The sequence below is a fragment of the Quercus robur genome, chromosome 10, assembly GCF_932294415.1.
Source record: "Quercus robur chromosome 10, dhQueRobu3.1, whole genome shotgun sequence".
Lineage (NCBI taxonomy): Eukaryota > Viridiplantae > Streptophyta > Magnoliopsida > Fagales > Fagaceae > Quercus > Quercus robur.
The window spans coordinates 944,145-961,832 of NC_065543.1; the positions used below are offsets into that span (position 1 = coordinate 944,145).

At 41.6% G+C, this 17,688-nt stretch overlaps 2 protein-coding genes across 2 annotated transcripts; one reads left to right on the plus strand and one right to left on the minus strand.

Annotated features, from left to right (window-relative positions):
* Nucleotides 1-3,809: 3,809 nt before the first annotated feature.
* On the minus strand, nt 3,810-5,786 carry LOC126701830 (uncharacterized). Its single transcript, XM_050400238.1, has 5 exons — nt 5,237-5,786; nt 4,849-5,126; nt 4,626-4,744; nt 4,287-4,500; nt 3,810-4,135 (listed from the first exon to the last, which is right to left on the minus strand). The coding sequence occupies exons 1-5, from the start codon at nt 5,761-5,763 to the stop codon at nt 3,915-3,917; spliced, it is 1,359 nt and encodes a 452-aa protein (XP_050256195.1). The 5' UTR covers nt 5,764-5,786; the 3' UTR covers nt 3,810-3,914.
* Nucleotides 5,787-9,961: 4,175 nt separating this feature from the next.
* Nucleotides 9,962-10,912, plus strand: LOC126701837 (uncharacterized). The gene is made up of 2 exons (XM_050400246.1): nt 9,962-10,156; nt 10,233-10,912. Exon 2 carries the CDS (start codon nt 10,235-10,237, stop codon nt 10,640-10,642), a length of 408 nt encoding a protein of 135 aa, XP_050256203.1. The 5' UTR covers nt 9,962-10,156; nt 10,233-10,234; the 3' UTR covers nt 10,643-10,912.
* Nucleotides 10,913-17,688: the final 6,776 nt, after the last annotated feature.

A 17,688-nucleotide genomic window follows, 5' to 3' on the forward strand; every position in this document is an offset into this window, starting at 1 on the left:
TCTTAAGCTTCAGCCAGGTGGTATTTTCCAAGTTTGAAGAAAATGAAATTTCAGGGTTCCCATCATTTTTGTTTATATATTGGCTTTTATGCGAGAAAATAAGCAAGAAGTCAAGCAATAGTTCTTGATAAGTACCTTTAGATTAGGTTGGTTCGTGTTAATATTGAGATAAACTTGATATTAACATGCCGGTCATGCTCTAAACTCTGAATTACAGATTTGGGTCGTGACAACACCAAGAAGATTCATATAAGCTTAGAACCATCACATTTTGAATCAACAATTTTAACTAAAAATAACTAACAATTTACCCTGTAGTTTGGACAACCGTAGAATCTTCTGTCAAGATTGTCTGATGTCCATGACAACTATGACAAGTTTTTTATTACAGTATCACCTCATTGGTGCTCTCCTCCTCACACTGGAACTTGTTAAACAGCTTGCTTCCATTCTGGTCTGGGCTTCGAGGAATAGCTGTGTGGGTGGAGGTGAGGAATGTTTTTTGTTGTTAGGGTTTCTGGTACTGATTTGGGGGATTTTGGGTTTTCTGGTACTGATTTGGGAGATTAACGTGGCAGTGGTGGTCACATGAGGGACACGTGCGAATTAAGTTGGGTGGGAAGGCCACGTGGTAAGGCAGACTTGGCCATGGTGGATTTTTAATGTTTTTAAATGATTTATAGTTCTCTCCGTCAGCCACATCAACTTTCCCCGTTCGTTGGTTGATAGTAAGGACTTAAATGTGGGACGTTAATTGTTTTAAGGACTAAAAGTGGTAAAAATAAAGTGTAGGGACCAAAATAGAAAAATATGCAAAATGTAGAGACTAAAAGTGCATTTAAGCCTATTTTTTTTATTCCATCATCAACCATGTCAGCTTTTGCAGTTAGTTTTGTGATGGAAATGACCTAAATGTCACGTGTTAATTAGTTTAGGGACTAAAAATAATAAAAACAAAATGTAAGGACCAAAATAAAAAAAATACAAAATATAAGGACTAAAAATACAATTACGCTTATATATATTTAACTCATGAACAAAATAATATTTTAACGTAAACATAATCTTTGTTAAGGTAAAAAACTAAATAAAAAATATGTCTAATAGAACTTCCTGCATACCCAAATGCATGTACCGATACAACCACCTTAGACAGCTTTTTATTAATAGTCTTTGAAAATTCTTTCCGCTACGATTTCAGGCTTTCATCCAAGAATCGTACTTCACAAATGTGTGGATTTCATGAAAGAAGGGCCAATTAAAAGGAGTGGACCATAAGGAAACACATCCTCAATTCAATACAGCCACACATTAAGAATGGTATACATGTAAATTTCACGGTTGTTTGATTCATTTTAAAGAATCAATGCTAGTCCAGCCATCAGAATTGAATTGCATCTTCAATTTCTTTCCTACCTATCACTGTCAGACAATAAATTGAGGCACCTAAAATCAAATGTTGTATTAGCAATAAGGGTTAAAAAAAACATTTTGTTTACTTTTAACTCCAAACTATCGCAATGGGTTTACAAATTTACAATAGAAAAATATCACGTCTATAATATTTTTACAACAAACTTTAAATGATTATTAGTTTTGTGGGTTTTAGCTAACTTAGTTGAAAAAGTTTTTGATAGTTGAATAAGAGATTTGAGGTTCAATTTTCGCCTACATCAAAAACAGATTAGTGTCTTGATTTGATGATAAAAAGTTATCATTAGAAGTAGACGTCATATATTGAAACTCTCTCTAAAAAAAAGTGATTATTAGTTTTAATTTAAGCTCATTACTGATATCACTTTTTTATTGAATAATAACAATTTGTCACTTAAGATTTATTGTAAAATTATTGTGTGTAAAGCATTTCTGTTAACAGTAAACGGACTGTACATACACGTAAAAACATTAAATTGAAATGAATGAGTAAGAGGATATAAAAAATACGTTAAAATTGCTACACTATTACTTCTCTTCTTCAATCCTACTACCTCTTCACTTTCTATTGGCATCCGTACGTTGGCGCTGCATCTACCTGTTTGCAAAAACTAATACAGTAAGTGCACTCTAACATGTCCTTCATTCTATTGATTTTATATTTCTTGGATAAATTTATAGTTTATTAACACAAAAATTAAAATAAGATGAAAAAGTTAATGAATTTGATGTCTAACAATATCGAGAAGATAGACAATATATGGAGCTGTAACGTCTAAAGCACGATCATCTGGGATTAATCAACCAAAAGAGCAACCTTTTATTTTTTATTTTATTATACATGCTCAAATCTATTCATTACAACATGAAGGAATGAAGAATAGTTATAATTGTTGCGCTTCTTGAAAAATGAAAACTGATAAGCAGACTAGGCAATTATAATTACTATGTACTATCATTTCATCCAGTGAATATAATATTTGATAAATTGTTTTAATTTTTTGAGTTAGTTTTATTATCCAAAATTGAATCCCATGGAGTTTAAACTCAATTTACGTAATTTACCCTAGTTTTATTAATCATTAACCATTTCAATAGGTATATTAAATAGGAAAAAAATCAAGTCTACTTTATTTAAGTTATTTAAACAAGAAGTTTGAGCTCCGAAATCCAAATCTTTATTTTTTGGGTAAACTGCAAATATCACCATATGTGGTGTACCCTTAAAATATGGAACTGTTTTTTTTTTTTTTTTTGAAGAAAAATATGGAACAATTTTGTGTTTTTTTTTTTTTTTTGGTTGACTTGGTTTATTTACTTACAGACTTACCTCTTTTGCAACTTGTTTCATGATGTAGATGTAGTCATATATTGATATATATACAGACTTTTTTAGAGCTTTATCCAAGTCATGTTTTCTCTTATAACTGAAATTAGAAAACCTCGAATCTAAACTTGCTCTTGATTCTTGAATATATCAACCTTGTTCAATCTAAACTATGCTGTAGCTGTTTTTTTTTCCTTGGCTAAATAAATATTTTAATTAATCATTAATAATTTCAAATCCATATATTAAACAATAAAAAAAAATCAAGTCTACTTTATTCAAGTAATTTAAATTAGAAGCTGAACTCCAAATCTTTATTCAAGGATCATATATTGAACAAATCCAAACCATAAGGTAGAAATTTTTAAATTTAAGAAATCATTTGAACTCCAAATTTTTTAAATTTAAGTTGAACTCCAATTTTTTTTTAAAAAATGGAACAAAATAAAAAATTATTTGCCATGTAGTTTAACATTTACACCTCGGCATAAAATATTTTCTGGCAAATATATAAAAATGATAAAATATTTAAATTGTGAGTCAATAAGAAATAAAAAATAAAAGCACAACACTAAGGACATGTTCTCCTAATACAGTTTCTAAAAAACCTGTATTCTATGACTGCTGGTCCTGCTCAAGGTTGTCAAAATCGGGATCCTACGTAGGATCGTTGGAGGTAGGTAAGATCGTGGATCGTAGGATCGAATCGTGGATCGTAAGATCCTACCTATTTTCAGATTTTAAGCAAAAATCCTATTGATAATGACTTTGTATGTTATATAATCACTTAAAATATGAATTCATCCATTAAAAAACAAAAATTGCATCATAAAATGTAATTTACACGCACTACATTGTTCTTATGTTATTCTAACGAAACAAAATATATTTAACTTTTGACATAATATATCTAAAAAGTTCAATACATGTTTAATTAGCAACTAAGTACCAAAATATTATTTACACATATGGAAAATGTTTTCCAAATTCTAAGTTCCAAATCCAAAATAAGTTAGGCTAGTTAGCATATAAAAACTAGCTAACTACAAATTTACAATATGTAATTCAAAAAGAGAATTCTCAATCTAAGGTAAACTAGCTAATTACAAATATAAAATCCAAAAGAGAATTCCCATTCTAAAGTTCTTCTAATCTAGTCACTATCATTGTCATATCTCATTTCATCATCTATATCCTTCCTAGTATCAACATCCATGGTGTAATCATCGAAATCCCTAACTCTCTCAAATCCAGGTGGGGGCCGATCACTATCATCATCATTAGAACCATCATCATTCTCATGAAATTCATCACTAACATCATGAACTAGCACACTTTTTCCTTTGGCAGCAACTCTTGAAACCTCATCATCACCTAACATTGATAACCAAAATATACAAATTTTTTTGATAAGTAAAGTATACAAATGTAAATTAGTGATTAGTGGTCACACATTCAAACTATACATTGATAACTTATATAAATATTAGCTATAAAGGAAGGCTTTAAAGTTATAAATTAATACCTTCATTGTCTTCATCAAAATCTGCACTATCATTTTCTGAATCTACAGAATCTGCTGCTAACCACTCATCATCAGAAGACAAATTCTCCAAACCAATTTCTTCTTTTGTACTCAATGGTTTAGCTCTTTTTTGTTTTATCTTCAAGTTGTACATAACGAAGACCAAGTCATTCATTTTTTTCTGGTGTAAGCGATTTCTCCTTTTTGAATGTACCTATAGTTGTAATAATTTTAATTGAGAATTCTCAAACACAGGGGAGGGGGGAAGAAACAAACTTTTACTAAGAAAGAAAATGGAAAACCATCTTGTCATAATATACCAAAGTCATTTGGTCTTACCATTTCAAACGCACTCCAATTTCTTTCACAACCAGATGAGCTACATGTTAAGCTCAATATTCTTATAGCAAATTTTTTCAATTCAGGACAGTCATCTCCATATGAGTCCCACCATTCAGCTGATACATATATGAATTATAATATCTTAGTCTTAAGAATAAAATTTACAATTAATAAAGATGAATTTGAATGTAAAACAAAAAACAAAAAACAAAATTGTTACCTGGCTGTTTAGTATCTCTGGCTAGTATGGCAGCTTCAATACCAAAGAGTCCCTTTGCTTGTTTGAATTTTTCAAGTTGCATATCTATCTTTTTCCTATCACTAACTTCTGGAACCATTCGTTGAAGACACGTATATAGTCCTAATTTAATATCTGAACCCGGATCAAAAGAAGGATCATAATGAATAGAAGGGTTCAAATAGTATCCCGCAGCATGCAAAGGCCTATGAAGTTGCATTTCCCATCGATCATCAATAATATCCCATATCTCTTTGTAACTACAATTTAAAACAGTGGATATTATATTAAAAAAAAAGAATATATATTTAATAAGCTAATGAATTAAAAACAAATGTAAATTTAAGGAAGATATAAATAAAATGGTTACCTCTTTTGAACATTATTGAAATTTTTCTGTATTTCTTCTTTTGCTTTTTCCATTTCTTGAAAAATGAATCCCATTGGAGGTGTATCAGAATCAACCAGGCGAAGCACCTTTAAAAGGGGTATTGCGGCCTTCAAGCATTTGACAACAAGTCGCCAAAAGCCATTGTTATCCATAACTATGGCATGAATTCTTTTCCCTTCTTTTGTTTTTGCAAATTTACTACACCTCCATTGTTCAGAAGAAAACATTGCCATCAATTCTCCTTTGAACTCATTAAGGCATGACAATGTCAAATATGATGTTGCAAATCTAGTGGCAGCAGGTCTAATCAATTCCCTCCCTTTAGTGAAATCCCTCAACCAATTTAAAACCATAGCTCTAGAATATATGAACGTTGTAATCTTCTTCCCCTTTGCAATTGTGTACTTATGGTCCTTAATCTTTTTTTCAAAATCCTCAAGTATCAAATCCAAGCAATGGGCAGCACATGGAGTCCAAAACAGGCACTTTCTCTTCTGCATCAACATCTCTCCAGCTAGTTTGTAGTTAGCAGCATTGTTAGTCACCAATTGCACAACATTCTCCTCTCCAACCCTATCGACAACTTCATCTAACATTTGACAAACTTTTTCAGCTGTTTTAGATATGTTAGATGTGTCTATAGAGTATAGGAAAATGGTTCCTTTGGGACTATTCACCAAAAAATTACAAATGGATCTCCTTTTCTTATCAGACCAGCCATCAGACATAATTGAACAACCTGTTTTTTTCCATTCAACCTTATATTCTTCAAGCATTTGTTGTGTAAAATCTACCTCTTTCTTCAAGCATGTCTCCCTAATCTCATGATAGGAAGGAGGCTTGAGGCCAATCCCAAATCTTGAAATCATATCAATCATTTGTAGAAACTCCGGATTTTTGACACAATTAAAAGGGATGGCACTAGTGTAGAAGAATCTAGCAATTTGTTGGATCACTAGATCACGTTCTCCTTTTTTAAACACACGATTCATTGTTACTTGCTTATTTTTTGTAACAAACTTATCCATGGAGCCTATGTGTTTGCCCCTCCCTTTTGATGAATGTAGTTGTTGTACTTCAACTAATTCATCATCATTGCCATCATCCTCTTCTTCTATAGTATACCACCTTTTCTTTTTTATAGATGCTTCAAATTGGGCATACAAAAGAGTCGCAAATTTTTCCCTCACATTTTCTGGCACACTAGGACAAGCTGAAACATTTTTCCTAGTCCCAGCTAAATGATGCTTCAGCCTATATATACCCCCACTATGAATTTCTTTGCAATAATTACATTGAACTTGCCTTGAACCTACTTCAACACCATGTTCCCATCCCAAGTCAGACCTATTTCCTGGTGCATTTTTTCGCTTAATTTTCTTTCTAGCCAAATTAGACATTGTATATTTGTACTAGAGCTGCAAAAAAAGACACCAAGATACAGAGCATGCTCAAAAAAATCACACAGAAAATTCATCAAACAGGTTATGTGCAATTCTAAACTACTAATTGTGTTTACTAATATTTCTCAAAGAATCAAATACTAAAGACTCTGTTTCTTAATTTTTCAAATTTTACTTAATTTAGTTAACAAAATAGAAAAATAAAAACATAAACACAACACAACACAACACAACAATCTGGAATCAAGCTATCAAAGTGCAAATAAATGATAAACTACTAACTTAATAAGTACTAACTACCAAAAAAGATTACCAGAAAGCTTAAAGGCAGCAATGGCGCGCGGGACAGAGCTGCTGCGTTCTGGAGCGTTTGACAGAGAACTGAGCAGGTGCGACCGTGCGGGACTGAGGTGCTGGTTTTTGAATGCTTCTAAATACTTAAGAAAGATTGAGAGCACCAATAGTTCACCATTGAGAGGGTTGAGTGCTGGGTTTTTAACAGGGGAGTCGGACAACAGGGGAGTCGGATTGTGGAGGGCCTGGAGGCGCGCGGGAGGGAGCAGGACCAGCAGGTGCGTCGTGCGTGTTGAGTCTGTTGACTGCTGAAGCTTTTAAGTGTTTCTAAATATTTAGGTTTTGTTTGAAAACTTAACTTAAGTAGTATAGGTTTTTTTGGGATTTTATTTTGAGAGAGGGGTAATTTAGGACTTTAATTCATTGGGCTTGTGGGTATTGGACCTTTAGGTGGGCCGGGCATTATTTCATTGGACTTACCCAAATGACCCAAATGAATCCCATTTAAAAAAAAAAAAAAAAAAAAAAAAAAAAAAAAGCCAAAAAAGCCTAACGGTAGGATCGGTAGGATCGGTAGGATCCCATACGATCCTACGATCCTATACGATCCTACACGATCCTACAAACGATCCTACAAACGATCCTAACATTTTTGCGATCCTGCTACGATTTTAATCTTTTTGGTGAGGTGGGATCGTAAAATCGTGCGATTTTACGATCCGGATCGCGATTTTGACAACCTTGGTCCTGCTTGTTCAAGCCTGGACCCATCTTGAGCAATTTACGGACACGTTGAATCCACAACCCATATTCTTTCGGCAAGTGATGGGTCCTACTTCTTCAAATAATTGTGCCTTTTCTTTCTTTCGGCCGGTGGCGGTTGGTTGAAATTTTAAACGAAGATTTGACCGTTGGAAAGAAATATATTAAGAAAGAGATTTTTTTTAAAAAAAAATCAAATTGAACTTACTCTTAAACAAGAAGATCGAAATTTGGCTAAATTTAAACTATAAAGATCAAATTGATAACAAATATAAATTTGGAGGAAACAATTGTGATGACGTCTAAAATTGTCACCAATGGGTCACACCGTACTCGCGACTCGAATCGAACCTGCACGACAAGAACAATCGACGGAAGTCCTTCGGAGAGCACCGGTGTGGTGCCGGCCAAAGGTTCTCCGACGGTCAAGTTAGAATTGTTCTGTTTTACTTAGAGCGTTAGAGAGGGTCAATTAAAGCGTACCTCGATCCCTGAGGGTGGCAGGCCTTTTATAGTGATAAAGGGTTGACTTTTCTCCTTGGTTTCCAAACCTTTTCAATGTGGGATTCTCATACAAATTCCCTTGAGCGTAGTGAGTCAAGATTTCCGTTTTCGGATCATGGGCCCTTACTGGGCCTGTCAGCGATGGGCCTTCAAAGCGCGTGGGATAGCCCTTGCACAGGCCCAACAGTCCCAACCCGTCAGGCCCGTTCAGGTGGGCCCGTCGGGCCCATCAGATGGGCCCGTCAGGTATGCCGCATTTCTAACCGTCTTCAGTTGCCCCCTTCACCCCAATGGTCCGTCAGTTTTTAGGATATAGGATCAATGGGGTGACGATCCGAATGTGAGGGTATGACGGGTATTTTTACGACGGAAGGAGGCTCATGTGATGGGGAGTTTAAAGTTGTTATAACGGGTTTGACGGATCAACGCAAGATAGGATGACGGTTCAAATGAGGAGTCCGTCGATCACACCAACTACAGACAGGCTGTACGAAGGTAATTAATGCCGATGACACGTGTTACAAGCTGATTGGACCTTGTCTCGGATCGAAGCGACGCTTCGACTTCCGTGCATCTCTCTTATAAATAATGGAGTGATTCCTCTCATTTCTTCAGTTTCAGTAGAAATCAAGCTGTCAGAGCTCACCCGTCACCCTTGTCAGAGCGCACCCGTCATAATTTGCTGATCCGTTCATTTACCTTAGTCGTCAACGCCGTCCTTCGTCACTTCGTTGGCAAAACTGGTAAGTGCTCTTCTTAAAACTTATACTTGTTTTAATTTTCCTTACAATCCACATCCGTTATAGACACATAGACCGTCAGAGTCTTAGGCTCTTGTCGTTTCGTGTAGGAAATGTCTAGTGCGTCGAGTAATCAGTCAGTTATTCGTGACGGGGTGGATTACGAGGAAGTATATCCGTCCAGTCAACGAGAACAAGGTAGTCCAGATGATAGTAGTCCATCCACATCCTCCTCGTCCTCAACATATGAGGATCTGGAGGTGGTTGATCCAGACGAGGGACCTGGTGTTGGTGAGGATCAAGTTGTCAGATCCGTCATTGGTGCTGATGGGCTTAGGAAGTTCGTCATGCTACCAGAGTGGACGGTGAATTTCTTCACGTCCGTTATCAAGGAAAAGCACTTTAAGACATTTAGAGATAATTACCAACTTCCAGAGAATGTTACGATCCGTCTACCCTACAAATCAGAGAGGTGTTACTATGACGGGGTAGAGGGAGTCGGGGTGTATGAGCAAATGTTGAAGGCCGGATTTAGATTTCCATTGAGTTCGCTTCACCGTTTGCTCCTCCGTCAGCTGGGGTTATCTGTGAACCAGATTTCCCCTAACGCTTGGAGAGTTTTTATAGCGATGGAGGTACTATACGGTGCCATGTCCAACGGAGAAAGGAGGCTGACGGTTAGGGAGTTTTTCCACTACTACCGTCCGGACGAAATTGACAAGTCCAGGGGAATTTATAGCTTCGTCCCTAGGAGTCCGTTGCTGAAAGTCATCTATGACACGCCGGACTCAAATAGGGATTGGAAGAGTCGGTTCTTCTTCCTAGAAGGCGACGGTTGGATGGGTCGTCCTGGGGAGACAGATTTCATGCCCGTCGACACTACTTGGGGCATATTGGATCCGTCTAGTATGGACTATCCTCCAAACTTTATCATTACTAAGTTTTTCTTCTTTTTTTTTTTTTTTTTTTTTTTTTTTTTTGAATATAATCTAATCGTCCTCTTTCTTCTTTTGCAGTTAGACGACGGCCCCAAATTGACCTTGAGGAGTTTGCTTTCATTGAGAAAATCCTCTCAAAGACCAAGCCGGAGGAAAGGACTTGGGCGAAGCTGGTAACACTAAATACCATTCACTGGTATTGCGACGGACCGGAACCTACAGCGGCTGCCGTCAAGTACGAAACACAGATAAGGAGACGTAAGTTCGTCACCCTTTAGTTAAAGAAATTGTGCATCTTATTTTTTGTTAATTAACTCCCCCGTCCACGTTTCAGAGATGGACGATGCTAAGAGAAGAGCCTTGATTCGGTCAAAGGCTGCAAAGAAGACTGCTGACGACACTCCCCCTGCGACGGGCTCAAGCAATCCGTCTGCTAAGCGGAAGACTCAGCCCAAAGCGGACCGTCAGGCCAAGAAGGCCAAAGTGTCTTTAGATCCCGTCGTGGGACTCATGGCGGAGCCTCCGAAGACGGTCACTCCAACCAAGCACGGGGTTGGCAAGGGTTTGATGAAAGGCCCGTCGAAGGTTGACGAGAAGCCGCCCGTCCTTCTTCGAGAGGATTCTAAGCATGCCTTAGAACAGATTTCCTCCATCATCTCGGCGGAGGATTATGAAGACTTAGGCAACCACTCGACGGAGGCCATGGGGGAGACGGGCCTGTTTGCCATTACACAGGTAAGATAGTCCGTCTACTACTCAAATACAACTTAAATCATCTGTCGAAAGTTTGTTTTATAACTGTGTTGTTATTTTTCAGGCAATGGTCATGATGAAGGGGCTGATGGGACGGTGCCTCAGCCAAGAGACGGCCTTGGATCGTGTACGGGCCAAGGCGGAGAAGACGGAGGAAGAACTCCTCCAACTGCGAAACTGGAGACCCAAAATAGAGAAAAAGCTTGAGCTGTCGGAGAAGGCAAGGAAGAGCCTTGAACAGACGACGGAGGAGGCAAAGAAGGCTCTAGAGAGCAAGGACAAAGAGATAGCCGAGCTGAAAAACGAAGTCCGTCAGGCTAAGGACGCGGCGGTCCGTGAATACCGTGACTCCGACGCCCTAATCACTGAGCTGGGCGATTCTTTCCATCAGGGCTTCATGGATGCCCTCCGTCAAGTCAGGCAAGCTTATCCAGACGTGGACCCTTCCAAGTTCAAAGTTGAAGACCCGGTCCAGTCATCCGTCGTGCCTGTTGCCTCCGAGGATACAGACGACCTCTTTGATGTCGACGACGCCGTTGTTGACGGGGCGTCTGCACCAGCAAAAGTTGACCACGCTGAGCCTGACACGGAGACGGTTCCACAGCCCGTCGATAATGCGGACAAGGCTTAGTAGAAGGATTTTTATTTTTATTTTATTTTATTTTATTATTTTTCTTTTTGGAACAATTCTCATCCGTTGTTGATGATGTGTAAACATTGCCGTTTAATGACCTATTTTGTTAAATGAATCCGTGCACTTCATTTTATATGTTTTGAATTTTGTCGTTGCTTGACCTGTTTACATCCGCTCGCGTATAAGTATGTTTTTGATCTTAAAAACTTATTCTTTGCAAAACCTGTGGAATGCTCCGTCCACCTTGTTGATACTACTTTGTTATCTAAGATGATTAGTCCGTCTTCTTTGCTTCATCTTATTTCCGTCCACGTTGTGGACGATCCGTCCAACCTGTGAACTTTAAGTGGTCATTTTGTGGACTAAGTTATCCCCATTTAGTATAGTCCGTCCACCTTGTGGTGATCGTCCTTGTAGGATGACCCGTCCATCTTGTGGACTTGAGGTGGACTTGAAGTGGTCGTCCATGCAGGATGATCTGTCCATCTTGTGGACATAAAGCGATCGTCCTTGCAGGACGGTCCGTCCATTTTGTGGACTTATATTTTGTCCGTCCATATTGTGGACTTAGGGTTATCGTCCCTGTAGGACGATCCGTCCATCTTGTGGACTTCTGTTGTGTCCGTCCATCTAGTGGGCTTATATTTTTCGTCCGTCCATCTTGTGGACTTAAGGTTATCATCCGTGTAGGATGATCCGTCCACCTTGTGGACTTAGGGTGATCGTCCCTGTAGGAAGATCCGTCCCTCTTGTGGACTTCATATTGTATCCGTCCATCTTGTGGACTTAAGGTTATCATCCCTGTAGGATGATCCGTCCACCTTGTGGACTTAGGGTGATAGTCCTTGTAGGACGATCCGTCCATCTTGTGGACTTCATATTGTATCCGTCCATCTTGTGGACTTAAGGTTATCATCCCTGTGGGATGATCCGTCCACCTTGTGGACTTAGGGTGATCGTCCATGTAGGACGATCCGTCCATCTTGTGGACTTCATAGTGTATCCGTCCATCTTGTGGACTTAAGGTTATCATCCCTGTAGGATGATCCGTCCACCTTGTGGACTTAGGGTGATCGTCCTTGTAGGACGATCCGTCCATCTTGTGGACTTCATATTGTATCCGTCCATCTTGTGGACTTCATATTGTATCCGTCCATCTTGTGGACTTAAGGTTATCATCCCTGTAGGATGATCCGTCCACCTTGTGGACTTAGGGTGATCGTCCATGTAGGACGATCCGTCCATCTTGTGGACTTCATAGTGCATCCGTCCATCTTGTGGACTTTATTTTCTGCCCGTCCATAATGTGGACTTATGGTTATCACCCCTGTAGGATGATCCGTCCACCTTGTGGACTTCATTTTGTTTCCGTTAACTTTGTGGACAATTGCAATGACATACATTCAAGTAGAAGATCAAAATTGCATCTGATTATAGAAATGCGTAAAGGAAAAGTGCCTGCCCCCTTGGGCTTAAAAAAGGCACGCCAATATTGTAGCAAAAATATAGTTAAACAGTTGAAAGAAAAGTTAATAATGCCAAAAAGTCTTAAAAGAAGAACTGGTTGTCGTGTCACTATTACTGGTAGTATTTCCTCAAGTGCTCGACATTCCACGGATGCGGTAGCTTTTCTCCGTCTATTGTCTCCAGGTGGTATGTTCCTTTCCTTTTCCACGACGTAACTCTGTAAGGTCCTTCCCAGTTGGGGCCGAGTTTTCCCTGTGTAGGGTCTCTAGTTGCACCCATGACCCTCCTGAGTACGAGGTCTCCTACTTGGAAGCTTCTTTGTCGGACCCGGGAGTTGAAATATTTGGACATGCGATCCTGGTATCTAGCGATCCTCTGCTCTGCTGCCGACCTGACCTCATCTATAAGGTCCAGCTGTAGCCTCATGGATTCGTCATTCCTGCCCTCGTCGTGGTTGTGAACCCAGTAACTTGTGAGCCCAATTTCTGCTGGGATGACTGCCTCGCTCCCGTATGTCAGTCGAAACGGTGTCTCTCCTGTCGGAGTCCTCGCCATTGTCCTGTACGCCCACAGTATGCTTGGCAATTCTTCCGGCCATATGCCCTTTGCCCCCTCGAGCCGAGTCTTGATAATCTTTAGCAGGGATCGGTTTGTGACCTCAACCTGACCGTTAGCCTGAGGATGGGCGGGTGATGAGTAGTGGTTTTTTATTCCTAGCTGTGTACAGAAATCACGGAAGGGGCCGTTATCGAACTGCCTCCCGTTATCTGAGACAAGGACTCTAGGAATACCAAACCTACATACTATGTTCCGCCAGACAAAACTTCTAATGTTCTTTTCTGTAATGGTGGCCAAGGCTTCCGCTTCTACCCATTTCGTGAAGTAGTCAATGCCCACTACCAAGAACTTTAGCTGCCTTATCGCCGTTGGGAAAGGTCCCATGATGTCCAGTCCCCACTGAGCGAACGGCCATGGAGCCGTTATGGGGGTTAGCTCTTCAGCTGGCTGTCCGATAAAATTGCTGAACCTCTAGCATTTGTCGCATCTTTTAACGTAGGACTCAGTATCCTTTTGCATGGTCGGCCAGTAATACCCAGCTCGTAACAGTCTGTGCACCAACGACCGCGATCCAGAATGATTCCCGCATATTCCTTCGTGTACTTCCCTCATCACGTAATCTGCCTCTTCAATCCCGAGACATCTTAGGTAAGGACGGGAGAAACCTCTCTTGTAAAGAATGTCTTTTATCAAGACGAACCTTGCCGCTCGGACTTTTAGCTTTCTCGCTGCCTCCTTCTCTTCAGGCAATATCCCGTCCTTTAAGTATGAAGCTATCGGCGTGGTCCAGTTTCTTTCGGAGCGTATCTCCTGCATGTTGTCGGGGTCTATTAGCGGAAAGATTTGAACAAAGGGAAGTACATTACCCGGTGTTATCATATGTTCCGCTGAAGCGGCTTTGGCTAGCCGATCGGCGGGCTCATTGTCTCCCCTGGGGATCTGGACGAACATTGCTTTTAGCCCGTCGGTTCTAGCCCTCACTTGATCAAGATATCTCTTCAACCTTTCCCCTTTGCATTCATAATCACCGTTTACTTGATTGGTCACGACTTGAGAGTCGCAATGCACGACCACACTTTCAGCTCCGGCGGCTTTGGCTAGGTCGAGTCCTGCTGCTACCGCTTCGTATTCTGCTTCATTGTTGGTAATGGGGAAGTCGAGACGGACCATACATTCAATCTCGTCTCCTTCAGGTGACAGCAATACTATGCCGGCTCCTCCAACTCGCTTATTGGATGATCCGTCGGTGTAGATGTTCCACTGGGGGGGTTCTTCTCCCCCCTTGTCCGCGTCATGCGTAAACTCTGCTATGAAGTCGGCTACAGCTTGTCCTTTAATGGCCACACGTGGACGGTACTTGATGTCAAACTCACTCAATTCTATTGCCCACAGCGTCAGTCGACCTGCGGACTCAGGATTACTTAGTGCCCTTCACAAGGGCTTGTCGGTCATTACGTTCACAGTATGGGCTTGAAAGTAGGGCTTGAGCTTGCGAGCCGCCGTGACCAACGCAAAAGCGAGTTTCTCCATAGGTTTGTATCTTTCCTCGGCACCGCGGAGCGCCCGGCTGGCGTAGTACACAGGCTTCTGTGCCCTGTCCTCCTCTCTGATTAAGGCCGCGCTAACGGCCGCGGTGGAGACAGCCAAATAGAGGAAGAGCTCTTAACCTGGTTGCGAGGGGCTCAGTAGAGGCGGTGAAGATAGATAGGTTTTTAACTCCTCGAAGGCTTGCTGACACTCGTCCGTCCACTCGAATGAATTTTTCAATGTTCGAAAGAAGGGTAAACATTTGTCCGTCGCTCTCGACACGAATCTATTCAATGCCGCTATCTTGCCGTTAAGGCTCTGTACTTCCTTCACGTTTCTCGGGGGGGCCATCTCCATTATGGCTCGGATTTTGTCCGGGTTAGCTTCAATCCCCCTTTGAGATACCATGAACCCTAGGAATTTGCCTGCCGTTACACCGAATGCGCACTTTCCTGGATTGAGTTTCATGTTGTAGGATCGAAGTGTGCCGAATGTTTCCTTGAGATCTTCCAAGTGGTCTTCCTCCTTCCGGCTCTTTACAAGCATGTCGTCGACATAAACTTGGACATTCCTCCCGATTTGCTGTGCGAACATCTTGTTCATTAGTCTCTGGTATGTTGCCCCTGCATTTTTCAGACCGAATGGCATTACTTTGTAACAGAAGAGTCCTTGACTGGTTACAAACGAAGTCTTCTCCTGGTCGTCCTCGTGCATGCGGATCTGGTTATAACCCGAGAAAGCATCCATGAAGCTTAGCAATTGGTGTTGAGCCGTCGAGTCCACTAGGATGTCGACCCTTGGAAGGGGATAGCTATCTTTGGGGCATGCTTTGTTAAGATCGGTGAAGTCCACGCACATCCGCCATTTGCCACTCGTTTTCTTTACCATTACCACGTTCGCCAGCCAATCGGGGTAGTAGACTTCCCTGATGAAGCTTGCCTCTTGGAGTTTGCGGACCTCTTCCGCTATTGCTTGGTCTCGTTCCGGGGCGAATACTCTCTTCTTTTGTCGGACGGGTGGAAACGAGGGCAACACATTCAACTTATGTACCATGACCGAGGGATCGATTCCTGGCATATCGTCATGGCTCCAGGCGAACACATCCTTATTGCTTCTCAAGAAAGCTACGAGCTCTTGACGGATTGCGGGTTTGGCAAGCGTTCCGATCCTGGTGGTTCGGTCTGGATTGGAACTGTCGAGAGTTATCTCCTCTAGCTTCTCTGTAGGTTCTGCCGTCGTTCGGTGTTCTTCTATGTTCAAGGCCTGGATCTGGTCTTCCACCTCCATCATAGCTACGTAGCATTCTCGTGCGGCAATTTGACTTCCGTGTAGCTCTCCTACCCCATACTCCGTTGGGAACTTGATCATCAGGTGGTAAGTTGATGTTGCCGCCTTCCACGAGTTGAGCGTGGGTCGTCCAATAATAGCATTGTAGGCTGACGAGCAATCGACCACTAAGAATGTTACGTCCTTGGTGATTTGTTGGGGGTAATCTCCTACTGTCACGGATAATGTGACTGCGCCCAAAGGGAATATCCTACTCCCTCCGAAACCAACGAGCGGGGCGTTTGTCGGTATCAACTGCTCCCTGTCAATCCTCATTTGTTGGAACGCCGGATAATACAAGATATCGGCCGAACTACCGTTGTCGACCAACACTCGGTGGATATTGTAGTCGCCTGCCCGCAAGGTGACGACGAGGGCATCGTCGTGTGGGTGGTGTAGGCGTCTTGCATCCTCTTCCGAGAACCCGATAATGGGGCCTTCCCTTCTTGCCATCTTTGGCACTGTACCCGCCAACTGGACATTCTGTACCATCCGAAGGTATGTTTTGCGAGCCTTCTTCGACGATCCGGCCGCGGTTGTTCCTCCAATTATCATCCTTATTTCCCCTAATGGGGGCCTTGGTCGCTCGTTTTCTCGACGGGGGTGTTGTTCTTGTTGGTGTTGCTCCGTTCTCTCCTTGCTGACGAATTTCTTCAGCTTCCCTTGTCGGATAAGGGCTTCGATTTGTTGCTTCAAGTCGTAGCAATCGGCCGTGTCGTGACCATGGTCACGATGGAAGCGGCAATATTTGTCTCTGGACCTTTTGTTGGGATCACTCTTCAGCTTTCCCGGAAACGTCAGGGATCCTTCGTCCTTAATCTGCATTAGGACTTGGTCTATCGGGGCGGTCAACGGAGTGAAACTTGTGAACCGTCCGCCCATTGGTTTTGGACGTCTCTCCTCCCTCCGATCTCCCATCCGTCCTCTCTTCCGCCCCTGGTCCTGTCGGGGGTCCTCTTGTCTGTCCCTTTTCTTGGGTCTGTCTTCTCGGGCTAACAGTGCGTCTTCAGCGTTCATATACTTGGTGGCCCTGTAAAGCACTTCTGACATGGTCTTTGGGTCGTTTTTGTATAGGGAGAACAAAAACTTACCCCCCTTGAGCCCGTTCGTGAACGCTGCCACCAATATCTTGTCGTCGGCTTCGTCGATCGAGAGCGCTTCTTTATTGAAGCGTGATATGTAGGCCCGTAACGTCTCCTCCTCTCTCTGCTTGATATTCATTAAACAAGCTGTGGACTTCTTATACCGATGTCCACCGATGAAGTGCGTAGTGAACTGAGCGCTCAGCTCCTTGAAGGTGCCGATGGAGTTTGGTGTTAGTCGGCTGAACCAAATCCTTGCCGCGCCCTTCAGGGTTGTAGGGAATGCCCTACACATAATTGCGTCTGCCACTCCCTGAAGGTGCATCAGGGTCTTGAAGGTCTCTAGGTGATCGAGAGGGTCCTTGATTCCATCATAACTGTCCATATTCGGCATGCGGAACTTACTCGGCAGGGGGAAGGAATTGACGGACGCCGTAAATGGC

Excerpts from the sequence above, each read along its gene's own strand:
- LOC126701837 (XM_050400246.1), top strand. The coding sequence starts at position 10,235 with ATGGACGATGCTAAGAGAAGAGCCTTGATTCGGTCAAAGGCTGCAAAG.
- LOC126701830 (XM_050400238.1), bottom strand. The coding sequence starts at position 5,763 with ATGTTGATGCAGAAGAGAAAGTGCCTGTTTTGGACTCCATGTGCTGCC. Across the intron at positions 5,127-5,236 it reads TTCAATAATGTTCAAAAGAG|TTACAAAGAGATATGGGATA; the intron begins GTAACCATTTTA and ends TTTAAATTGTAG. Across the intron at positions 4,745-4,848 it reads CAGAGATACTAAACAGCCAG|CTGAATGGTGGGACTCATAT; the intron begins GTAACAATTTTG and ends TATATGTATCAG.